The following is a 24,005-nucleotide window of genomic DNA, read 5'->3' as shown; positions in this document are numbered from 1 at the left end:
GTATTATTCATGCACCTCTTTCCTCAGGTTGAGTCAAACCCCCTTCATTTTTTAGACTTCCATGCCTAAAACTGTTCTAAATGCTAGACTGATAGTGTGTGGGAGTCCTTCTCCATTGCTCTTAACTATGGAAAATATCGCAAGCATCCATCATGCTACAGAAAATACAAGGGAAGCATGAGTAGCATTTGGCTACAGTAATCTAGACTTCTGGTTCCTTGACAATTTACAATTTTTGTATCTCTGTGTCACTGGATAAAAGAGCAATCCATGTTGAACAGGAAAACTAAACCCAAGTTCCTAATTCCTGGGCTAATGATAATAAGCAGAAGGCTTTTACACCAAAACAAACACCTCACCCCTTTCCATGTTACAAGTTTCATGAAAGAACAAACAAGAGTTTCATAAAGTCAGGATCTAGTTCCCTAATGTGGGGGACAATGACGATGACTTCAGATGTGTTTGACAAGAGGTCGGAAAGTGAAGTTTAATTCTTGCACTGCTTCTACAGAGAAGCTTGAGTACTTCATTCTAATCTCTCACCTTAGTAAGGAAAATATATTCATTATGTTATATATAATATATAATATATATAATATATTATATACTATATACTATATACTATATACTATATACTATATACTATATATTATATTCAGTGCTTTCACCAGCTTCCCTCCCTAATGAGGTCTGTAAATCCCAAAGAAACTAGATTAAAGAAAGAAAAAAAGACAAGTCACTACTGGCATCGAGATGTCATCACCTGCTTTTAAACTGCAAGAGGGAAAGAAATTTTCTGGTGCTGTGGGCACTCACCTCATACCGTTAAGGAACGATGGCCGCCGGGTAATGGCAGCCGTTGCACAACAGGACAGGCTGTGTGCCCAGCCAAGGACTGTGGGGTGTGCTGTTAAAATTAGAAGTGACAGTAGAGCTACTTATCTCCTCTTCCCGCCTCGGTGTGCAGGGTTGCGAGGTGATTTGGTCCTGCAGCCGCACGGGGATGCCCCCCAGGCGGACCCGTCATAGCCCCTTCTTGGGAGGAGCCTCACGCGAGCGGTGGCGACCGGTGCTAGTCCCGGATGGGAGTTTCCAGTCAGGCATGACATAGTCACCCCAACACGGATCCTTGCGGCCGCAGCTAACTGGCGCGGCTTACTACAGGCCTCTTTTCGGCTTGGCAGGATGGGTAAATGTTGTAGCCGCGGCCTTTTGGGGGGGGGGGGGGGGAAAGCGTGTGTGTGGGTATCGCAGTGGCGATCTTGGGGGAACTGGGGGGGGGGGGGGGGGGAAGTGTATGTGTGTGCACGCGTACGTGCGCGCGTGGAGAGCCGGCCCAGAGCGCTCCCCCTCACTGTCCTGCGAGTCTCCTCCACTGGCTTTGGGCCCTCGCGACGTCCCTAGGCTTAGGTGTTGGCAGCGCCTCCGTTAGCCATTCTCCCCTATTCCCCCTTGCTACCTGTTGGTAGTGATACCGTCGGTCCGTGTATTGCCCGCCTTCCCCCCCCCCCCCCCCCCCCCCCCGCAGGCGAGGTTTGTGGTCTCGTGTGCCCCTTGGCCGTCGGTCGCCGCTGGGTTGCCTCCTGAGGCGCGTGGGGGGCGGTAACGGCTGGAGCTGCTCGGTGACGTCCAGCTCTCTCTGCCGGTGTTTTCTAGGGAAGTGCCGTGGGCTCCGTACCGCTCGGAAACTCCGCAGCCACCGCCGCGATCAGAAATGGCACGACAAATAGTATAAGAAGGCCCACTTGGGTACTGCGCTGAAGGCCAATCCCTTCGGCGGTGCTTCTCATGCAAAGGGAATTGTTCTGGAAAAAGTGTGGGTAAAACTTCCCGGAGTGCACCTTTATGGCCTTGCGGGCGCCAGGGGTAGTTTGCCGTGTGATGGGGACAGCTTGTGCTTATGCTGGGTTAGGGGTATGCGAGAGCATGCTCTCAGCAGTGAGCTAAGTCGTGGCACAAGCACCTGGTGCTTGTGTCTGACCCACAGCCACCTGATGTACAGGGTAGAATATTCTGGGTTGTAGTTCTTGGAGTTGCCAGGAAAATTCCTCATAATTTGGGACCTTTGAAAGATCCCATATGTGACTTTAAAGAAGAAGCATCTCTAAGTTGTTTTTTCTAAGTATGTTAGAGTTTTTCTACCTGAAGTATGACAAATTTTTATTATTTTTTAGCTTCTATGTACTAGATTGAAAACAGTTGATTTTTTTAGGAGGCAATGCTGAAAGGTATTTGTTCTCATATACTCAGTGTTGGTTTTGAAATTATGTATAACCTTTAGAAGAGGAAGAATTTTACTTAACATTTAAATTTTGTTGGGAGGGGGGTGGGTTTCAGTGTGTGTGCTTTGTTTGATGCAGTCAGCAAGTATCAAAAATTCCATCTACTTGTGTTCTGGCCTTTTGTTAGTAACTTACAAGTTTTGTTAGGATACTCTCAGGACTCCAAGGTGTTTCTTTTTCTTTTCCAAATTTTTAAATGCTGAGTTAGTATTTGTCTCTAGAAGACTTGCTTTCAATTTTTACTCTGTTTAGGAACTAATTAAGTCTTTGGATATTGCATAGCTCTAAGTAGATCACTAATAGTTTTTTGCTTTTGAAATGCACATGCAACTTATGGTTAGTACAAAATAACATAGTGATTCATGGTATTGTAATAAATATCTGCTAATTTATCAAACAGATTTTTGTTAATATATTTTCATGCACTTCTGTTTTAGTGGAGTAGAAGCTAAGCAGCCTAACTCTGCCATCAGGAAATGTGTCAGAGTCCAGCTGATCAAGAATGGCAAAAAAATAACAGCTTTTGTTCCCAATGATGGTTGCCTGAACTTCATTGAGGTGAATAATTTTTAAGAAACAACCTATAGAAAGCTGCGTATGAAAGTAAAGAAACACATAATTGACAGAATCAGGTGATGGCTAGAACAGGGTTCATGGTATTCTGAACCGTGTGTATATTAATGCTGTATCTGCAGAAGCAGATGAGAAATGCCAGAAGTGATTTTGTACTTTTCACTTGCTAAGGTAAGCTGATCCTCAGCAGTACTCCCCCGAGCTAAATGACACCTCAGCTTATGTTTGCCTTCTCCAAAATACTGAAGGGGATAATCTATAATTCATGTATGTCTATCAATAGACTTCAGCATTTACTGTCTTTCCACCCTTTCCTTAGAAAGTCTGTGATGTGGCTCAAATTTAATGTAAATTAATTTAGATATATGTACAGGTTTAATGTTTATAGCTCTGTATTTGCACTGTCTTTCGTTCTAGGAAAATGATGAAGTTCTGGTTGCTGCTTTTGGTCGGAAGGGTCATGCTGTTGGTGACATTCCTGGAGTTCGCTTCAAGGTTGTCAAAGTAGCCAATGTTTCTCTGTTGGCCTTATACAAGGGCAAGAAGGAGAGACCAAGATCATAAATTGGTGTGCCAAAAATATAAATTAAATTTGTAATTGGAAAAACTCTTCTATTTGTTATGTAAGGCTTATGATGTGTGTGGGGGGGTGGTTTTGGTGGTTTTTTGTTTTGTTTTTTTTTAATGTGATATCTGCAAGTGACATAACTCACAGATGTCAGGGCATGCTGTCGTGTTTTTTTTTTTTTGTATGTTTGTAGATGGCGTTTTCTTCTGTAAGAAAGCTTTGCTTTAGACTGACAGAAGAAAGCCAGAGCATCTTTATAACCAGTAGGTAAGCTTAATAAGCACTGAAGCATTTGCAAATTTACTTTTGTGTTTGGCAGAACTACACAGCTACCTACCTACCTGCCAGGAACTTCAGAGACTTGCTTCGTAGAATGCAAGTCTGTTTTAGTGCTTTGCGCACCATCCTTGATTGTTAGTGTCTCCATGAAGGCTACTTCAGCCTAATAACTATTAGAGTAGCAACTGTGTTGCTATCAGGATGTGTAGGCGTGGGTAACGGACCGTTGTAACGATGTGACCCCAATATGAGTATGATCGTACACCTTTATTAGTCAGCAAAACAAGGTTTATATAGCAAAACTATTACAGCATCTGAATGGTTAAAACCCCAACCCATATATAGGCAAAACTACTGCAACTCGTTGTGATTGGTGCAGAGCTGCATCTTGAAGTGAAAACAGTACTGTGGCAGGAAACAGCAAAGTGGCAGGAAGGAAGTGACAGTGTGGCAGGAAATGGTGACGTTCCCCCTGCTCCAGTGTCCTGAGCTCGTCGCTCTGCCTTCCCAGCAGGGTTCCATGTCAGCCACTCCCAAGGCTCACCTCCGGATCAGAACCTGGGTAGCTCAACACACCAAACTATGTCCCCTCTCGTCCAGCCAGGACTCCACAATTCCCCCTTTTTGTTTTTTTGAGCAAGCCAGGTTTGCTTCGTCATCTTGGAGAGAGCCTTTTTAAGACAGCTAAAGCAAATACATATTATAACTCCAACAGCAAGTAACACGATACATATGCGCAAAATTTCTATAATTAAACCATTAAGCCAAGTGGGCAGATTACCAAAGAGCGAGGTGAGAAATCCATAAAAAAATCCCTGGTTTTGTTGTATTTGATTGGCGTGCTGTTCAAGCCATTGTAATTGCCTGTGGATGGACTTACTATGATCGGACAAGTTCATACAGCATATGCCTTCGAAATCCTCACAACCATGTCCCTGGGCCAGCAGTAAAAAATCAATTGCGGCTCTATTTTGCAATACTGCATGTCGTAGACTACTCTGATCTTCTAGCAGGGATTGCAAGACTTTTGTGGTAATGCTGGCTTGCTTCTCTGCCCAGCGTTCCGTGTTCACCAATCTACTTCTGTAGCAGTGTTCCGTGTTCACTACTTTCAAGGTCTATCTCCATTACCAAGCCTGAGTTGCTCAACAGCACCAAACTATGTCCCCTCTCGTCCAGCCAGGACTCCACAATTCCCCCTTTTTGTTTTTGAGCAAGCCAGGTGTAGTTGATGAGGTTGTTGATGATGATGAGAGCTGACATTAATTTTGGTCTTCAGCTTGCTACCACTCTTTCAGAGGCCCACACAAACTACAATACTTACCGTATAAGAACACAAATGCTAAATGAAGACATAGAGATGTGAAGTGCATACCACAACTTGCTGGATATAAAGAAAGATTAAATTAACTTGAGAATGATACATACTGATGGTAAATCTGTTACCTAGCATATGGGTGTAGATTGATTTACTTGTATTCAATTTTCTTGCTGGATTTACTTGTATCCAATTTTCTTCCTGTGTGGATGGTGGGACCAAAGTACCGCTTGACCACAACATATCATTATTGTCAATGGGAGGGGATGCATCTCACCACGTCAGGCATCGAAATAGCAGTGTATCAATAATATGAGCTCAGTAAATTTGCACTTGGGTTATAGGTATACTTATCATATATACAAACATCCATAACATTTAGTATTGGCTATCGATATTAATTACCTAGGTTAAGATCAATGTACCTAGAACTATGACTCATTAACTATATAGGCTAAAATTAATGTACATAAAAGCATAAAGCTGCAAACATCAGCACATCTATTCCCTGCTGCATCAAATGCTTCCGAAGTCTTGATAAATCAGAGTCCAAATACAACAATCTAAAGTCAAAAACCAGAAATAGTCAATACCTGCAGAACTTACCAAACCAGAAGACACAAAACAGTTACTTAGTCCAGACAAATCCGTTAGATCCCAGAAACCAAATAAATCCATCAGATCACAGAAATACAAACAGTGTAACATAAAACCACACGTTCATGGTCGCGACCACACACACACACAGGCACACCAAGTTTTCAGCATAAATCCAAATATTGCAAAGACAGGACTTACAATAATATTCAACATTTAACAGACAAATTCCCAAGCTTCAGTTTCAGGAAGAGCACTCTCTTTTCAATTCTGGATTAGAAAGGACACTTTCCCTTCTTGTCAGGGATATAGCTCAATGCTGTGAAGCTTTTACTATGACTAACAAATAGGCAACAAAAAACAATACTGGAAGAATGCCTTTGCCTTATTGATGGTTCACGCTCAGAACTTTTTGGTCCAGTGATCAGAGGTTCTCCCCGAGAATCCCTCGATGCCGGCTGGAGGTCCTGCAATCCCTTGGACCATTGAAGTTCAAGAGCAGCGTCCTACCTGGGTACCCAAAATCTATTACTAGAAAGCAGCAAAATAATTAACTTCCTAAAACTTAATGTTGGAGTTCTAGAAAGCAGGCATTCTTTACTGCAGTACTGAACGCACAGGGAATAGTTCTCCTCAAATGTGTGTACCGAAAAGACACTCTTACTAGATATTTATGCCATGTTAACATACATAATCATTACATTTCTGCAAAGTACTTATCATTCTCCATTTCTCCCCCTCCTTTTTTTTTTTTTTTTATATTAATGTCTTTTGTACATGCATATTGGCACCTCTAGGCAGTTGTCAGGAGCCCTCAGGTGAAGGTTTATACTTTTCCTCACGGTGTCTGCTAGTTGACCTTTGCTCTTGTGCAGACGCAGTTCTAAAATCGCGTATACCGTGTCCTCCAAGATTGCTTCGTTATACAAAAGCTGTTGTGGGAGAGAATTGCCAAATATGCAAGGAATGTATTAATTGGTGTGGGTGGTGCACCCACTGCAGTCATCAGAGTACTTGCGTTTGCTGTAATTTTTTCAGTGTTCCCTGTGTAATAGGATCATCCAGAGTGGGTCTCTTCTGCTTCCATGTCAGAGGTTGCTCCCTGAGAGTGAGCGTGGTCACCTCTGGCATCGGATTCTGTGTTACGTTCTTTCAGCTCATGATATAGCTTCACATATTTTGCTGGTAACCATCGAGGGCCTGTTGAAAGAAGAACACACGCATACCCTCTTCCCCACATTATTAGTTCTATAGGACTTGTCCATTGCGATTCCCCAAATGCTTTATACCATACTTTTGGTCGAACCACAAATGGAGGGACCATCCCGAATTGACGGTCAGCTGCTGTTGTAAATAATTGATCATCAGAACGATTTTAAAAATTAAGTACATTAACTGTTCCTGTGGGGTAACACTGCCCATAGGATTCCCCCTTTTTTGTTTATTTAGCATAGCTTTGAGGGTCCCGTGGACACTTTCGACAATGGCTTGTGCAGTAGAAGAATGTTGTATACCTGTAACATGTTGTATACTCCAGTCCTGTAGGAAAAGAGAAATTGTCCGTGAAACGTTCCTTTTCTCCCGTATGTGCCGTGGCTACCAGAAATCCTGAGAAAGTATCCACATTAACATGTACACAACGCAGTCGACCAAATGTTGATATATGTGTAACATCACTTTGCCACAACTCATCAGCTCGTAAACCACGAGGGTTCCCTCCTGCACACGATGGTATGGGTGTAATACATTGACAATCAGGGCATGCATGAACATTTTTTGTGGCTTGCCCCTGGGGCAAAGCAAATTGTTTATGCAAGGAAGAGGCATTTTGATGAAAGAAGTCATGAGATAATCGGGCTTGCTTGAAACTGCGTGGCAGTACTGCTGCCATTGTCAATTGATCTGCTACAACTTTTTCTTCAGTTATTGGTTTTAGTAGAGTAGTATGTAACTATATATGCATTATAAAATATGCACGTACACGATTTTCTAATTTCAATAGCAATTGCATCTGCAATGCGTTGAACAATATTCACAACATGCAGAATCTGTGACAATGTTGAGTGGTTCAGTCGAAAACAATTCAAAGACGTGCAAGGCCGCTGATAGCTTAAAAATTTGTGTGGATCCTTCAACGACTAAAATAGATGATTGCTAATCTGATGAATTTGTTTGTTTCCGAAACACTGTTCATGCTCCTTTAATAGGAACAGAAACACGTCGTTTTTTTGGCTGCAATGAAATTTGAGAGAGGGAATGTAACAGCTTATGTTGTGGAAGAGTATAACGTATGTTATTTAAATAATCAGCTAGAGCGGCTTGCAGTGATAAGGATTCACTGTTTAAAGCCACAAAGTCATCTTTAGCCAGCAGCAGGCAAATAGTATCAACTTGCTGACAGTGATTCCAACTTTGTGCTATTAAGGACACTATGATGTGTACCTTTGAAGTCAATGTTTTCATGGGCGTATGAGACAAAAAGATTCATTCCAGAGTCTTCAACTTCTGCGTGTTAACACACCACTGATCGAAAAGAGGGTAAGGCTGTAAAACAAAACCTTCATAAATGATATACAAATTTGTTGGCAATTCGACATTAATTCTGAAGGTAAAGGCAATTGCAATTCTATCTGAAATCTTTTGTAAAACAGTTTTTGCTTTTGGCATTGATCTTCGGGAAAATAATAAATCTGAGTCCTTTTTGACAAAGTAAATAGAGGGGACAAATCTTCAGCTGTAAAGTCAATATTTTCACTTTTCAGCAGAGTGAATAACATCATCTAGGTAGACTATCTGAACCTTGGAAAGATAATAAAGTCCAGCTGTTTGTTCACAAGGAATTCTACTGCAGTAATTGAATTGTATACATTTTTTGTAACCAAGTCCTTGAATGTTAGAAAAGATGGTTCTCGCCGCGCCGCTTCTGGGCTGGCCGGAACGGGCCGGCGCGCTGGGATCGAGGGAAGGGGGGGGGGGGGGGGAAAAGGGGGGGGGTGGGGGGGAACCGTGCCGCCGGTTGCCCGGGGGGAGCCATGTGCCCCACCAGGTGTAAGGTTTGCTGACCCATTCGATGCGGTGACTGCTGGCGCGGCGGCTGTACAGCGTCTGAGGGACTGTGCAGTTTTATGTTGGAATTCACCTCGTTTTGATCTCAGGTCGGGTACGCCAATTGCTGTCAAGAGACCCTGTTGTACACTTTCGGGATGCCGGATTTTTACACCCCACTTCCCGTTTCTCTGGATTCAAAGGATCGTCAGGTTTTGGCAGATTTACTTCCCGCACTTCTCATGTTCGGTAGGAATTTCGTCGTATGTAGGGTTAAATTTCAGCAGACTGCTGCTCTGTCCTTGCTTTTGAGATAAGGACAGAGGTATAGCAGCTGCTTCTGAGATAGTCTCTGTAAGTTTTAGAGCATTTAAAGCTGTATGCACTGATTTCCAAGTAATGATTTCCTCAGGTATTTTAAACTGCAAGACTTTGTTCTTTCAAACTTCACTGTAAAAAAATTCTTTAATGGAGCCTTCGCTCCTTTTCTCAGTGACTGTCCCATTCTCCAGCGAGCCGGGGCGGGGGGGGGGGGGGGGGGGGAACAGACCTGATTCCTGCTCAGGGTCTGTTAGACCCAGCCCCTGCTCACGGCTTTCTTCAGGTGGTAACTTAGTGGCCACTCCTCCGGCCAAACACCTGTACTTACAATTGTCATCCATTAACCTGTTCCACAGGACAGGCTGAGGCTTGTGTACCTCAGATAATGGTGGCAACGTTCCACTGTCCATCTAGGATGGCATCTCTTGTAACACCGCTCCAGCGGGTAGGTGTGATCCGTGCCAGAGGCCCAGCTAAACATCTCGGAGAGGAAGCCTCATTTTCCCGGTGGGGGGGTTGGTAACGATTGACATATGCTGGAACTGCGAGCTCTTGTCTTGAAGATGCTGCAAAACTGCCTGTAAAAATCGCACGCTTTTTTTCCTTGCAATTCGTTCTGGCCGCCATCAGAGGGCGTCGGGAGTGGAGACGCCTCGCTGGAATGTGGCAAGGGTGGATAGAGAGGAGGGGCCCATGTTGCAGGCCGCGCCCCAGGAGGGGCCGATGTCGTAAGCCGCACCCCTTCTCCCTCCCCCTCTGGGGGTGGTACTAGCCGCAGAGGAGGGGCCCATGTTGTAGGCCGTGCCCCAGGAGGGGCCGATGTTGTGAGCCGTGCCCCTTCTCCCTCCCCCTCTGGGGGTGGTACTAGCCTCTCCTCCGCTCTTCCGGAAGACAGTCGCACTTCCCCGGGGGCGGTCGTACTACCGCGTCCGGCTCGCATTTCAAGTTGATGTCTCTGGCAGCAACTTCCGGTGGGCCACCCCCCTCTGCGCCGAGACCAGAACCGCACTCTGCACTCGCTCGAATCTCGGCAATTGTGTTACAAGTGGTCCCAGTCATCCCTCTAACGGCAGGTAGCCCGAAAACCCGTGATAATGTCCCAGGCTTAGGCGCGTGATCTTTCCCGGGCTCCGGAGCTAGCATCTGAGCTGCAGCACACGCCACCTCTCGTTCAGCTTTCATGGCTTTTAAGGTGTGTAATACTGTTCGCCAGAGCTCGCGGACGGCTTAATATCTCCTTTTCCTCCTTGTCCTCCCCCCGTTATTGTCCTTTCCCACATCATCTCTCCTAACTCTTGCCATTCCGAGACGGAAAACAGTACCGGGGTATCCGCAAAGTGACCCCATCGTTGCCCCAGTTTAATCAACTTCATGAGTTGGTTTGCCGTTGCGTCTATTCCTCTCTTAGAGAGAATACCGACTAACAACGTTGCCGCGGCATCCACCTCCATGCCTGCGACCCCGGCCTCCACGTTCAAATTTAGCTGCGCCAGGCAGCCCCAGTGTGGCTCGAAAATCCCTGGGAGTCGGCCGTCCGTACCTGCCCTGCGCGTTCGCACCCAGGCAGGACCCTCCCAGCCGTTACTCCCACGCCCCCCTCTCTAGCTGCTCACCGCAGACCGAGGGCCTCCTGCAGGGAAACCGTCCATCCTCTGCTACCAAATGTAGGCGTGGGTAACGGACCGTTGTAACGATGTGACCCCAATATGAGTATGATCGTACACCTTTATTAGTCAGCAAAACAAGGTTTATATAGCAAAACTATTACAGCATCTGAATGGTTAAGCCCCCAACCCATATATAGGCAAAACTACTGCAACTCGTTGTGATTGGTGCAGAGCTGCATCTCGAAGTGAAAACAGTACTGTGGCAGGAAACAGCAACGTGGCAGGAAGGAAGTGACAGTGTGGCAGGAAACGGTGACGTTCCCCCTGCTCCAGTGTCCCGAGCTCGTCTCTCTGCCTTCCCAGCAGGGTTCCGTGTCAGCCGCTCCCAAGGCTCACCTCCGGATAAGAACCTGGGTAGCTCAGCGCACCAAACTATGTCCCCTCTCGTCCAGCCAGGACTCCACAAGGATGGACTGATAAATCCCTCTTCTACAGACCGTTTTTCCTGAAAGCAGCCATGAAGAGTGCCCTATGAAACTAAATTTCTGAATTCTTATGCTGCCACTTATGCAGAACTGTAAAGATTTTGAAGCTGGGGTCCAAGTATGGTGATGTATAGCATAGAACTAATTGGGACTCTGACGTAAGTAAGTAGGCTGTATTGTAGAAGAATTAAACAATCAATAATTTTTGCTCCATTACTGTCATGGTTTAACCCAGCAGTTGGCAACTAAGCACTAGACAGCCACTTGCTCACCTCCCCCCTCCCCCAGCGGGATGGGGAGGAGAAATTGACAAAAGGGAAAACTTGTGGGTTGAGATAAAGACAGTTTAATAAGACAACAAAGGAAATAATAATACTGATAATAATGAATATGCAAAACACACAACAATCTATATATGATACAATTTTCTTACCACCCAATGACCAATTCGTAGTCAGTCCCTGAGCAGCGGTCGTGGAACCCCGAACTCACGAATTTCTCAAAACTCCCAAAAAAGACTGAACTCCCAGAAAAGTTCAAACTCCCAGACAAGAGAGGATTTGAACTCAAGGAAAAGAGAAGAGAGATTCCTGTCCCCTTGTCAAGCCCCATTCATAAACTGAGCATGACGTCTATGGTATGGAATATTTCCATTGGCCAGCTTTGCCTAGCTGCCTGGCTATGCTCCCTCCCAGCTCCTGCACACCTGCTCATTAGCTGAACATGAGAGACTGGAAAAAGTCCTTGATTTATAGCAACAACTGAAAACATCAGTGTGTTATCAACATTCTTCTCCTACTAAATCCAAAACACAGCAGCTACTGGGAGGAAAATTAACTTGATCCCAGCCGAACCCAGGACATTATCCACCCCTTATTCTATACCATCTACATCATGCTGTCTAGTTAAAAAGGGCTGGAGTGCTGAAAGTGTATTCAAAAAACAAAAACCCAACATTGTGTGATCCTGATGCACATCAGGTGATCCAGTTCAGAGCTGACAGGTGCTACATGCACCAACAGTGATCATAACACTCGCAACAGCTACATCTTCTAGTGATGATGTCAGCCGATGCTAGCAGGTTTTGAAATGCCATGCCTAGGTATACACAATGACACATGGTGATGGGTTAAATGATTTCTTGTGTGTCCCGGCCTTAAAAATTCTGAAGGGGCTATATCATGAATCTGCATCATTAGGTATGGCTTCTGCAGCGGAAGGGGATTGGGAGATACACACACAAGAGTTTACTGCTTTATGCTCTTAAATAACCTGTCTTTGTTTTCCTCTGTCTTATACCTAGATTGTAAAAAAATTTGAGGAGAATGTTCCTTTTTTGGTGTTAGTATAGCACCTGTAGGTGGACTATAAATGCTCAAGATTTAAAAATAATAATAATTTTTTTTACTGAGAGGCAGCAAGATTAGATCTCCCTGTCTGTTAGATGTACTGTACCTTTTGCTACTCATTTAATCTTTTTATTTTAAAGAGGCAATGAATTCCAGTTTTATAAAATATCACTGAACTCTGCAAAGAGAGATCTAATACTTTTTAAAGAGTACAGGATAACTATACTTTTTCTTTGGACACTAAGTAGTTCCTCTGTCAGATAACTACGTAAGGTGGTTTTTTTAAGGTCTGAAGTATTAATATATTACTCCCTTCTTTTTACTGATCTGTTTGGCAGATGTACGTAGATACTGTTAGACAGATGTCCATATTAACTGAAAGAGTACTACACAATCTGGTACTTAATAATAGGCTTAGTCATTTTTAGAACAAGCAGGTTACAGTCTAGTGTAGCTGCAATTTTATCTTCAGTCATCTTGTCAGTCACAAAACTGTTCCCATAGGAACAGAAATGAAATATTTTACTGCTAGGTCAGACAAAAAAATCCCTTGTGTTTCTCTGGGACTCTTAAATTCATCAGAAATCATAACACCTCCTCAAGCAATGAAGTTAAAAGGAGGAGAAATTAACATACATTTTAATGTATACTTTGGAAAACAGCCTTCCTCAAATTGAAGAAGGTCACTGGCAATGTTGAAAACATCATTTATCCATGGCATTCAAATGACAGATGTTCTAGTTTCTAGTGTGAAGACAGGCAGTGGCACCTGACACAAATCATCAAATTCAGGTCCTAAAGGATTATTAAACTATTTCATTTGATGTCTGTCCTACTCGGCCTATAGAACTTCATCCAGTTGCTTTCATATTAAGTGTAAATTAAGTCTGACTAACTTGAATTAAGGAAATCATCTTTATTTGAAAGCATTAATTTCTTTTAGTTCATTACATCTGTTACCTGTTGTCATTTAATTGTTGTGTTACTGACTTGAATGCATCTTTAATTTTGAGTAAGAACTCTTAACTTTTTTTTGTTAGATTTTTTTTTTTAAACCTAGTGTAAATAGATACTTCTTACTTTTTGTGTCTTGTCCAAGATCTCTATAACATAACCAAAATACTTCGGCAAAAAATGAAGTTTTTCATTAAGATTTTTTTCATACCTTGAATTAATTTTTATTCTCTGCATTGTTGTGACTGACTAAACCCCTAGAGGTGGAATGTGACTTGGTGAATAAACCCTTACAATGGAAGAAGGCTCAGTAGAGATGGGCAAGGGTGATGTGCCCATGAAGCTCAGGAAACAATGCAGGGTGTGACTGACCACAGCTGTTGTAAACACAGAGGGGACCAAAGGGTGGTCTTTGTTTTAGATAAAAAGCTCTCAACAGTTGAATGGTTCACCTGGTGGTGTAAATGTCTCCCTGAGTGTTCTGGTTTGCCTCTGGCCAGCAACAAAAGCGCCATTCGGTCGGCCCTCCCCCCCGCCGGGGTGCGGAGGAGAATGGAAAGAAACAGGCAGAAAACTGGTGGGTGGGGATAAAAGCAGTTTAACAGAACAGCAAACAGAGGGAACAGGAACAACAACGGTACAGATAAGGAGAAAACACAACACAACACCCACAGAGCTGCCCTCCACGACTGCTGCCATGAGCTCCCGAGCCCCAAGCGAGTTCCCGCCCTCCCAGCTCCCCCCCACCGGAACCCAGCATGATGGCACATGGTATGGAATACCCTGCTCTGTTTGGCCAGGTTGGGGTTGGGTCAGCCCACCCGGCTGTGCCCTTTCCTGGATTCTGGTGAAAATTAACCCTGTCCTGGTCAAACCCAGGACATTATCCACCCCTTATTCCATACCGTCTACGTCATGCCCAGGTCCCCCATTGTCCAGTTGATCACCACCACTTCTCCTGTCTCCAGATATCATTCTCTTAGTCTATGAATCATCACTCTAAAGTGTCCATTGAGTTCATTTAATCCATGACTTCGGGCTCCATCTGTCGTAATGGTCTTCCGTGGCAGGAGAGGTGATGTGTGGTGATGGGCGGTCACTTGCTGCATCCGGAGCTCACAGTCTGCAGGTTGGAGATGTTGATCTTGATGAAGTTGCTGGGTGCCAGTTGTTGAAAACCAGGTCCAGTCCCATCATCGCTGTGCTCTGCTAGGTTTCATCAAGAAGTCCATCCTTCTTTAATCTGGACGATTCTTACTATGCTACTACTGGTATAACATATAACAATGACAGCAGTGATAACAGACAGTGACAGGGTAATTTAACAATTAACTTTATACAATTTATTTATGGACTATTCTCGCACAAAATCAAATCCCCATGAGGTACACATCGGACTTCCCCATCCTTCCGCATTACCCACCAGGTACACCCAGGTCCTTGAGCAAAAGCAATCCCGCGGACGGACTTGCCTTTGCCCGAGGCAGAACTAACCCAGACCGTCTTCCCTAACATGTTCCGCATGTGCGCTACGGGGCCTTTATCCCCTTCTACGGGGCGCTGAGGTTTTGACTGGGCAGGACCAGCCTGGTTGGTGGATCCTCTGGTGTTGACCAACCACGTGGCCTTTGCTAAATGAGTATCCCAATCTTTGAAAGTCCCACCCCCCATTGCCCTCAAAGTGGTTTTTAGCAGCCCATTGTACCGTTCGATCTTTCCAGAGGCTGGTGCATGGTAGGGGATGTGATACACCCACTCGATACCGTGTTCTTTGGCCCAGGTGTCTACGAGGCTGTTACGGAAGTGAGTCCTGTTGTCCAACTCAATTCTTTCGGGAGTACCATTGATGTGGGAAATTGACAGTTCGATTTTGCTATACCTTTAGTTTAATTTTGTTATATAACTTTGCATCTATGTTAAGGTAAGAGTTAAACACTGTTAATTAATTTAGTTCTGCTCTTTGTAATCTTTCTAACAAGGACTGTTGTGGCTCAAATGTAGCTAACAAGAACTGCTTGCGAGACAGACGAAGAGAAACAAGGACTGATAAACAGAACTTTGTTGTCTGTAAGAAGCAACTCTCTAGCTGAAACTGGTTCTATGGTTTGGGACTCAGCCAACACAGACAACTCAGGAATTTTTGAGCCAAAGGTGAAAAGGACACAGCGAGGAAGACTACGAGCCTTCATCCAAAAGACCCCCACAGACGACCACCAGACAACATTGCGCAAGTGCTAAAGGGGGGTGGAGTATGGTAATGAATTCCTAGAAATAATTACAATAGTCCAACCTACTTAGATAAGCTTTGTAATAAATAGGTGCATGCTTCGTGACTCGGTGTGCAAGTTAGGTAGGGGATGCCCCTTGCACCCGGCGCCACAATAAACATACCTGCTTTATAACTCTCTGAGTTGTGAAGTTTGATTCCGCACGTCACCATGTCACCACATGACTTGTTTTTCCAGGCCCAGGATGATATTCCGGGTGGTGGCATGGGGCACAGGGTAGGTTTCCAGCCATCCAGTGGTGGCCTCCACCATTGTGAGCACATAGCGCTTGCCTTGGCGGGTTTGTGGCAGTGTGATGTGGTCAATGTGACAAGCCTCCCCTTATTTATATTTTAGCCATCGTCCTCCATACCACTGAGGCTTTACCCGCTTGGCTTGCTTGATTGCAGCGCATATTTCACCTTCATGGATAACCTGTGCAATGGTGTCCATGGTCAAGTCCACCTCTCGGTCACGAGCTCATCGGTATGTCGCGTCTCTTCCTTGGTGGCCCGAGGTATCATGGGCCCACCAAGCTATAAAGAGTTCACCCTTATGTTGCCAGTCCAGATCCACCTGAGCCACTTCAATCCTGGCAGCCTGATCCACCTGCTGGTTGTTTTGATGTTCTTCAGTGGCCTGACACTCAGGGACGTGGGCCTCCATGTGACGGACTTTTACAACCAACTGCTCCAGATGGGCAGCAATATCTTGCCACAATGGGGCAGCCCAGATGGGTTTGCCTCTGCGCTGCCAGTTGTTCTTCTTCCATTGCTGCAGCCACCCCCACAAGGCATTGGCCACCATCCAGGAGTCAGTGTAAAGACAGAGCACTGGCCACTTCTCTCGACTGGCAATGTCTAAAGCCAGCTGGATGGCTTTCACCTCTGCAAACTGGCTGGACTCACCTTCTCCCTCGGCAGTTTCTGCGACTTGTCGTGTAGGGCTCCATACAGCAGCCTTCCACCTCCGCTGCTTCCCCACAATGCGACAGGACCCATCTGTGAACAGGGCATACTGTTTCTTCTCTTCTGGCAGCTGGTTATACAGTGGGGCCTCTTCAGCACCTGTCACCTCCTCCTCTGGCGATGCTCCAAAATCTTTGCCTTCTGGCCAGTCCATGATTACCTCCAGAATTCCTGGGAGACTGGGGTTTCCCATTCGGGCATGCTGGGTGATCAGTGCAACCCACTTACTCCACATAGCATCAGTGGCATGATGCGTAGAGGGGACTCTTTATTTGAACATCCAGCCCAGGACCGGCAATCGTGGTGCTAGGAGGAGCTGTGCTTCAGTGCTGACCACTTCTGAAGCAGCTCGAATGCCTTCATATGCTGCCAGAATCTCTTTTTCAGTGGGAGTATAGTGGGCCTCGGATCCTTTGTATCCCCGGCTCCAAAACCCCAGGGCTCGACCTCGAGTCTCCCCTGGCGCTTTCTGCCAGAGACTCCAGGTGGGGCCATTCTCCCCGGCTGCGGTGTACAGCACGTTTTTAACATCTTGCCCGGTCCGGACTGGACCAAGGGTTACGGCATGCACTATCTCCCATTTAATCTGTTCAAATGCCTGTCGTTGCTCAGGGCCTCATTCAAAACCATTCTTCTTCCGGGTCACGTGGTACAGAGGACTTACAATCTGGCTGTAATTTGGGATGTGCATCCTCCAAAAACCCACAACACCTAAGAATGCCTGTGCTTCCTTTTTGCTGGTTGGTGGAGACATAGCTGCTATTTTGTTGATGACATCCATTGGGATTTGACGGTGCCCATCCTGCCATTTTATTCCTAGAAACTGGATCTCTTGTGCAGGTCCCTTGACTTCGCTTAATGGCGAAACCGGCTTTCAGGAGGATCTGAACTATTTTCTCCCCTTTCTCAAAAACTTCCTCTGCTGTGTCACCCTATACAATGATGTCATCAATGTACTGCAGATGTTCTGGAGCTTCACCTTTTTCCAGTGCAGTCTGGATTAGTCCATGGCAAATGGTGGGAGTGTGTTTCCACCCCTGGGGCAGTCGATTCCAGGTGTACCGGACGCCCCTCCAGGTGAAAGCAAACTGTGGCCTGCACTCTGCTGCCAAAGGGATGGAGAAGAATGCATTAGCAATGTCAGTGGTGGCATACCACTTGGCTGCGTTTGACTCCATCTGATATTGAAGTTCTAGCATGTCTGGCAGGGCAGCACTCAGCGGTGGTGTGACTTCATTCAGGCCACGGTAGTCTATTGTCAGTCTCCACTCTCCAGTAGATTTTCTCACTGGCCATATGGGACTATTAAAGGGTGAGGGAGTTTTGCTGATCACTCCTTGACTCTCCAGCTGGCGGATCAGCTGATGAATGGGGAGAAGGGAGTCTCGGTTGGTACGATACTGTCGCCGGTGCACCATTGTGGTCGCGATTGGCACCTGTTGTTCTTCAACCCTCAGCAGCCCCACAACGGAAGTATCCCCCGAGAGACCAGGCAAAATGGACAGCTTTTTAATTCCTTCTGTCTCCACAGCAGCTATGCCAAAAGCCCACCGATACCCCTTTGGGTCCTTGAAATACCTTCTCCTAAGATAGTATATACCAAGGGTGCATGGAGCCTCGGGGCCAGTTACAATGGGGTGCTTCTGCCACTCCTTCCCAGTGAGGCTCACTTCAGACTCCAATGCAGTCAGCTCTTGGGACCCCCCTGTCACTCCCGAAATGCAAATGAACTCTGACCCTTTGTAATCTGATGGCATTCAAGTACACTGTGCACCAGTGTCCACTAGAGCTTTATACTCTTGTGGATCTGACGTGCCAGGCCACCAAATCCACACCGTCCAATAAACGCGGTTGTCTCTTTCCTCCACCTGGCTGGAGGCCTCTCTAATCCTGGTCAGAGAATTTGATGCTCACCTGCTGTAAGAATGACTTGGAGGTCCCCTCCAGAGGATCGGAAACAAGATCAAACTGTCTACCTGGTCCGGAGAGCTGGCTGCTGGAAACTGGAGCGGCATTTTTCCTAACAGAATCCCCTTTGGTGATTGTTTTACCTCGCAGCTCACGCACTCATGCCTCTAGACTTGAGGTGGGTTTTGCATCCCACTTCCTCTTGTCCTCTCCGTGGTCATGCAGGTAAAACCACCAGATGCCCCGTGGTGTGTAGTCTCTGTATCCTCTCTCCTGAGCAGAGGAACGCTTGCCCCTAATAGCTGAGATGCGGGCCCGCACAGGTGGGGAGTAGGACATATACTCTTTGAATTGCTGGAACTCCCGGGACAATTTATTCACAGCTGAGACAAGGGAGGAAGAGAGGCTTTCTTCATATTGCCGGAGTGTGACAGCCACCTCATCCACTGTTGGTGCCTCTTCACCTTTCCAGTTTACAACTGCCAGTGAGTTGGCATATGAAGATGGTGCGCTACGTACAAACATCCTCCACATGGGTTGTGTGCACTGGACTTCATCTGGGTCTGTGGGTACCTGCTCATCGTCTGATTCATAGTAGACCAGCTCCCGCACAGCTAATTCCCTCAGGTACTGAATACCCCTTTCCATATTGGTCCACTTGCCAGGGTAGCATACAAAATGCTCACTGAAGGGGTACCTCTCCCTCACGCCTGACAGAAGCCTCCTCCAGAGGCTGAGGACTTGTTCCTTCTTCCCAATGGCCTTGTCAATGCCCCCTTGCCTGGCCAGGGATCCCAGCTTCTTGGCTTCCTTGCCCTCTAACTCCAAGCTGCTGGCCCCGTTATCCCAGCACCGCAGCAGCCAGGTGACAATGTGCTCACCAGGGTGGCGGCTGACATCTTTCCGCATGTCTCGCAGCTCGCCCAGGGACAGGGACCGGGTGACGATCTCTGTCTCTGTCTCCTGCAATGACCCTGGCTCATTGTCATCCCTCCCGGAGTGATCTGCATCTTTCTGTAGTTTTACAGGGGCGACTGATACCAGCACAGGTTGGTCGTTGGGCTCAGGTGCGATGCCTGCTGCTGGAGCTGGGGCTGGAGCTGGAGCTGTAGCAATTGCCGTGCCCTCCAGGGAAGCCGGGCAACGCCAGTGGCTGCAGCAGCGGTGGTGCCAGTCGGGGGGGTGTGACTGCCTGCTGGGCTGGAGGGGCTGCAGGGCCGGCTGGGGGGGCAGCGCCATTCGCCGTGCCTGCTGCTTCATTTCCCCCCTCTTCCCCTTTAGGGCACTAAAAAGAATCGTCCAGATTAAAGAAGGATGGACTTTTCTCGATGAAAACCTAGCAGAGCACAGCGATGATGGGACTGGACCTGGTTTTTCAACAACTGGCATACAGCAACTTCATCAGGATCAACATCTCCTGCAGACTGTGGGCACGGGCCGCACCAGATACATCAGCCGTGAGCTCCGGATACAGCAAGTGACCGCCCATCACCACACATCACCTCTCCTGCCACGGAAGACCATTACAACAGATGGAGCCTGAAGTCATGGATTAAATGAACTCAATGGACACTTTAGAGCGATGACCCATAGACTAAGGGAATGATATCTGGAGACAGGAGAAGTGGTGGTGATCAACTGGACAATGGGGGACCTGGGCATGACATAGATGGTATGGAATAAGGGGTGGATAATGTCCTGGGTTTGGCCAGGACAGGGTTAATTTGCACCGGACTCCAGGAAGGGGCACAGCCGGGGGGTGGGGGCTGACCCCACCTGGCCAAACAGAGCCCGGTATTCCATACCATGTGACATCATGCTGGGTTCCGGTGGGGGGGCGGCGCGGCGGAAACGGATGCGCGGTTGGGGGGGACGCGGCGCCGGTCCTGTTCGGGAGAGCGGCTGTCTGGGTGGTGTGGTTCGTTGTTGTGTTTTCTCCTTATCTGTACCGTTGTTGTTGCTGTTCCCTCTGTTTGCTGTTCTGTTAAACTGCCCTTATCCCGACCCACCAGTTTCTGCCTGTTTCTTTTTCATTCTCCTCCGCACGCTGGCGGGGGGAGGGGCAGCCGCGTGGCGCTTTTGTTGCTGGCAGCAACCGAAACCAAGACAGTGGGCCAGACCCCAGCACGTTGCGATGATCTGTGTCTGTCTGGAGTTCCCAGGGTGGCAGCACACTTTTTGCAGATACTTTACTAGTTTGTCCGGATTCTGCACTTGCTCAGGCGTGAGTTTCAAAAAACACCGGGGGGTGCCCACTGCCCTAGGTACTTGCCCATGCTGTCCCACACACCCAGCCACTCACAGCTATCCGGCCCCAGGGCAGGTCTCTGCATGATGTTCTTAACGACTTGTTTAACCCTAAACAAGACCCAAAACCCATTCAGGAGGCAGAACAATAGAAACCCGCTGGCCTGAGAATCCCACGGGTACTCGAAATTCTCAAAAGCCATTAGGACTAGCCTGAAGGAGAGAGGGAGGGGCGAAAGAGTGGGGGGAGGTGTCCCCTCCAGTTTTCCCCACAGATTGGGTTTGATTATTAACAAATTCTAAGACATAGGATCCGAGGTATGGAAATGACCGCAGTGCCGCAAGCAAATACAAGCCTAGTCTCATGCACAGTGATGTTATCATGTCATAAGTCGGCATCGTACAGTACGGTAAAATCATAATCCTGATCCTTTTCCCCGAGGTAATGAACATCACCACAGTGAACACGTACAGCAAGTACGGATTCAAAAACCACAGCCATCTGATCAAAGACAGAAACATTTTTACCGGCGACTATTTAACTAACACAGTAAATGCGTATAACAAAATTTAACAAAATCTAACAAAATCTAAGAAAGCTGTTTTAACACATGCTGCTCAGCCCTGCCGTTATCCCCGCCCCACGCTTGGGCACCAAATTTAATGTTCTGGTTTTGGCTGCAGCCGGCAACAAAAGCGCCACGCGGCCACCCCTTCCCCCGCTGGGGTGCAGAGGAGAATGGAAAGAAACAGGGAGAAACTGGTGGATTGGGATAAGGCAGTTTAACAGAACAGCAAACAAAGGGAGCAGGAACAACAGAATCACAGAATCACAGAATAGTAGGGGTTGGAAGGGACCTCTGTGGGTCATCTAGTCCAACCCCCCTGCCGAAGCAGGGTCACCTACAGTAGGCTGCACAGGATCTTGTCCAGGCGGGTCTTGAATATCTCCAGAGAAGGAGACTCCACAACCTCTCTGGGCAGCCTGTTCCAGGGCTCCGTCACCCTCAGAGGGAAGAAGTTCTTCCTCATGTTCAGATGGAACTTCCTGTGCCTCAGTTTGTGCCCATTGCCCCTTGTCCTGTCACTGGGCACCACTGAAAAGAGCTTGGCCCCATCCTCCTGACACCCACCCTTGAGATATTTGTAGGCATTTATAAGGTCCCCTCGCAGCCTTCTCTTCTTCAGGCTGAACAAGCCCGGTTCCCTCAACCTCTCCTCGTAGCGGAGATGCTCCAGTCCCCTCACCATCCTCGTAGCCCTCCGCTGGACTCTCTCCAGTAGCTCTTCATCTTTCTTGAAGTGGGGAGCCCAGAACTGGACACAGTACTCCAGATGAGGCCTCACCAGGGCAGTGTAGAGGGGAAGGAGAACCTCCCTCGTCCTGCTGGCCACACTCTTCTTGATGCACCCCAGGATCCCACTGGCTTTCTTGGCAGCCAGGGCACACTGCTGGCTCATGGTCAACCTGTCGTCCACCAGGACACCCAGGTCCCTCTCCATAGAGCTGCTCTCCAGCAGGTCCACCCCAAGCCTGTACTGGTGCATGGGGTTGTTCCTCCCCAGGTGCAGGACCCTGCACTTGCCCTTGTTGAACCTCATCAGGTTCCTCTCTGCCCAGCTTTCCAGCTTATCCAGGTCACGCTGAATGGCAGCACAGCCTTCTGGTGTATCTACCACACCTCCCAGTTTGGTGTCGTCAGCAAACTTGCTGAGGGTACATTCTAACTCTTCATCCAGGTCGTTGATGAAGAAGTTAAACAAGACTGGGCCCAGTACTGACCCCTGGGGGACACCACTTGTCACCAGCCTCCAACTAGATTCAGCGCCGCTGATGACAACCCTCTGAGTTCTGCCATTCAGCCAGTTCTCTATCCACTTCACCGACCACTCATCCAGCCCACGCTTCCTCAGCTTCCCTAGGAGGATATCATGGGAGACTGTGTCGAAAGCCTTGCTGAAGTCAAGGTAGATAACATCCACGGCTCTCCCTTCGTCTACCCAGCCAGTCATGTCATCGTAGAAAGCTATCAGATTGGTCAGGCATGATTTCCCCTTGGTGAATCCATGCTGACTACTCCTGATAACCTTCTTTTCCTCCACTTGCTTGACGATGGCCTCCAGGATAAGCTGCTCCATCACCTTACCCGGTGATACAGATACAGATAAGGAGAAAACACAACACAAAGCGCACAACCCACAGAGCCGCCCTCCATGACCGCCGCCGCGAGCTCCCGAGCCCCGAGTGAGTTCCCGCCCTCCCAGCTCCTCCCCACCGGAACCCAGCATGACGGCACATGGTATGGAATACCCTGCTCTGTTTGGCCAGGTTGGGGTTGGGTCAGCCCCCCCGGCTGTGCCCCTTCCTGGATTCTGGTGAAAATTAACCGTGTCCTGGCCAAACCCAGGACACTGAGTTAGCCAGACCAACATGGGGGGAGTAAATACACAGCTCAGCTGAACAGAGTATAAAGACTAGACAACGAACAAAAGAATTTTGAAGAGAGCAATGGGCTTGAGCTGGATTCAACCATGTTCAACTCCTTCCTAGCAATTGGGGGCACACAGTGTCGCGACAGCAAGCATATTCTCAATACCGGTAATGGGAATCACATTGGTATTGTGATTGAACTGTGTATTGCAATTGCTATATTTTGCCAAGTGTAACTTAGAGTTGTGTTGTGTTCATGAAATACATTTGTGACACTCTAAATCAGAAATCCTGTGTAACATCAACTGTCTTAGAATAAGTAGAATCATAGTATGATTTGGGTTGGAAGGTGTTGCAGTTTGGCCCATGGCCGGCAACAAAGGGCCATGCGGTCGCTCTATCACCCCTCCCCCTGCTGGGGTGGGGAGGAGAATGGAAAGAAACAGGCAAAAACTCGTGGATCGGGAAAAGGGCAGTTTAGCAGAAAAGCAAATGAAGCAAATAGTAACAACAATAATACTGATAAGGATAATATACAAAACTAACAGCAGAATGCACAGAGCAACTCTCACTGCCCGGTGCCCCACACGCTCCCCATCTGCCATTAAGTTCCCCCCACCCAGAACCCAACATGACAGCGCATGGTATCGAATACCCTGTTCTGTTTCGCCAGTTTGGGTCAGCCCGTCCGGCTGTGTCCCCTCCTGGCTTCTGGTGAAGATTAACCCTGTCCTGGCTGAACCCAGGACATTATCCACCCCTTATTCTATACCATCTGTGTCATGCCCAGGTGCCCCATTTTCCAG

At 47.2% G+C, this 24,005-nt stretch overlaps 1 protein-coding gene across 1 annotated transcript; it reads left to right on the top strand.

The window, feature by feature from the left end:
• Window positions 1-440: 440 nt before the first annotated feature.
• LOC142365525 (small ribosomal subunit protein uS12-like) lies at window positions 441-5,315 on the top strand. Its single transcript, XM_075446337.1, is given in 4 exon segments — window positions 441-480; window positions 1,657-1,816; window positions 2,720-2,840; window positions 3,273-5,315. Coding segments are annotated over 4 exon segments (468 nt in total). The 3' UTR covers window positions 3,420-5,315.
• Window positions 5,316-24,005: the final 18,690 nt, after the last annotated feature.

This window comes from Opisthocomus hoazin, chromosome W (genome assembly GCF_030867145.1).
Source record: "Opisthocomus hoazin isolate bOpiHoa1 chromosome W, bOpiHoa1.hap1, whole genome shotgun sequence".
NCBI classification, from domain to species: domain Eukaryota; kingdom Metazoa; phylum Chordata; class Aves; order Opisthocomiformes; family Opisthocomidae; genus Opisthocomus; species Opisthocomus hoazin.
This window is presented reverse-complemented; position numbering and strand designations above follow the sequence as displayed.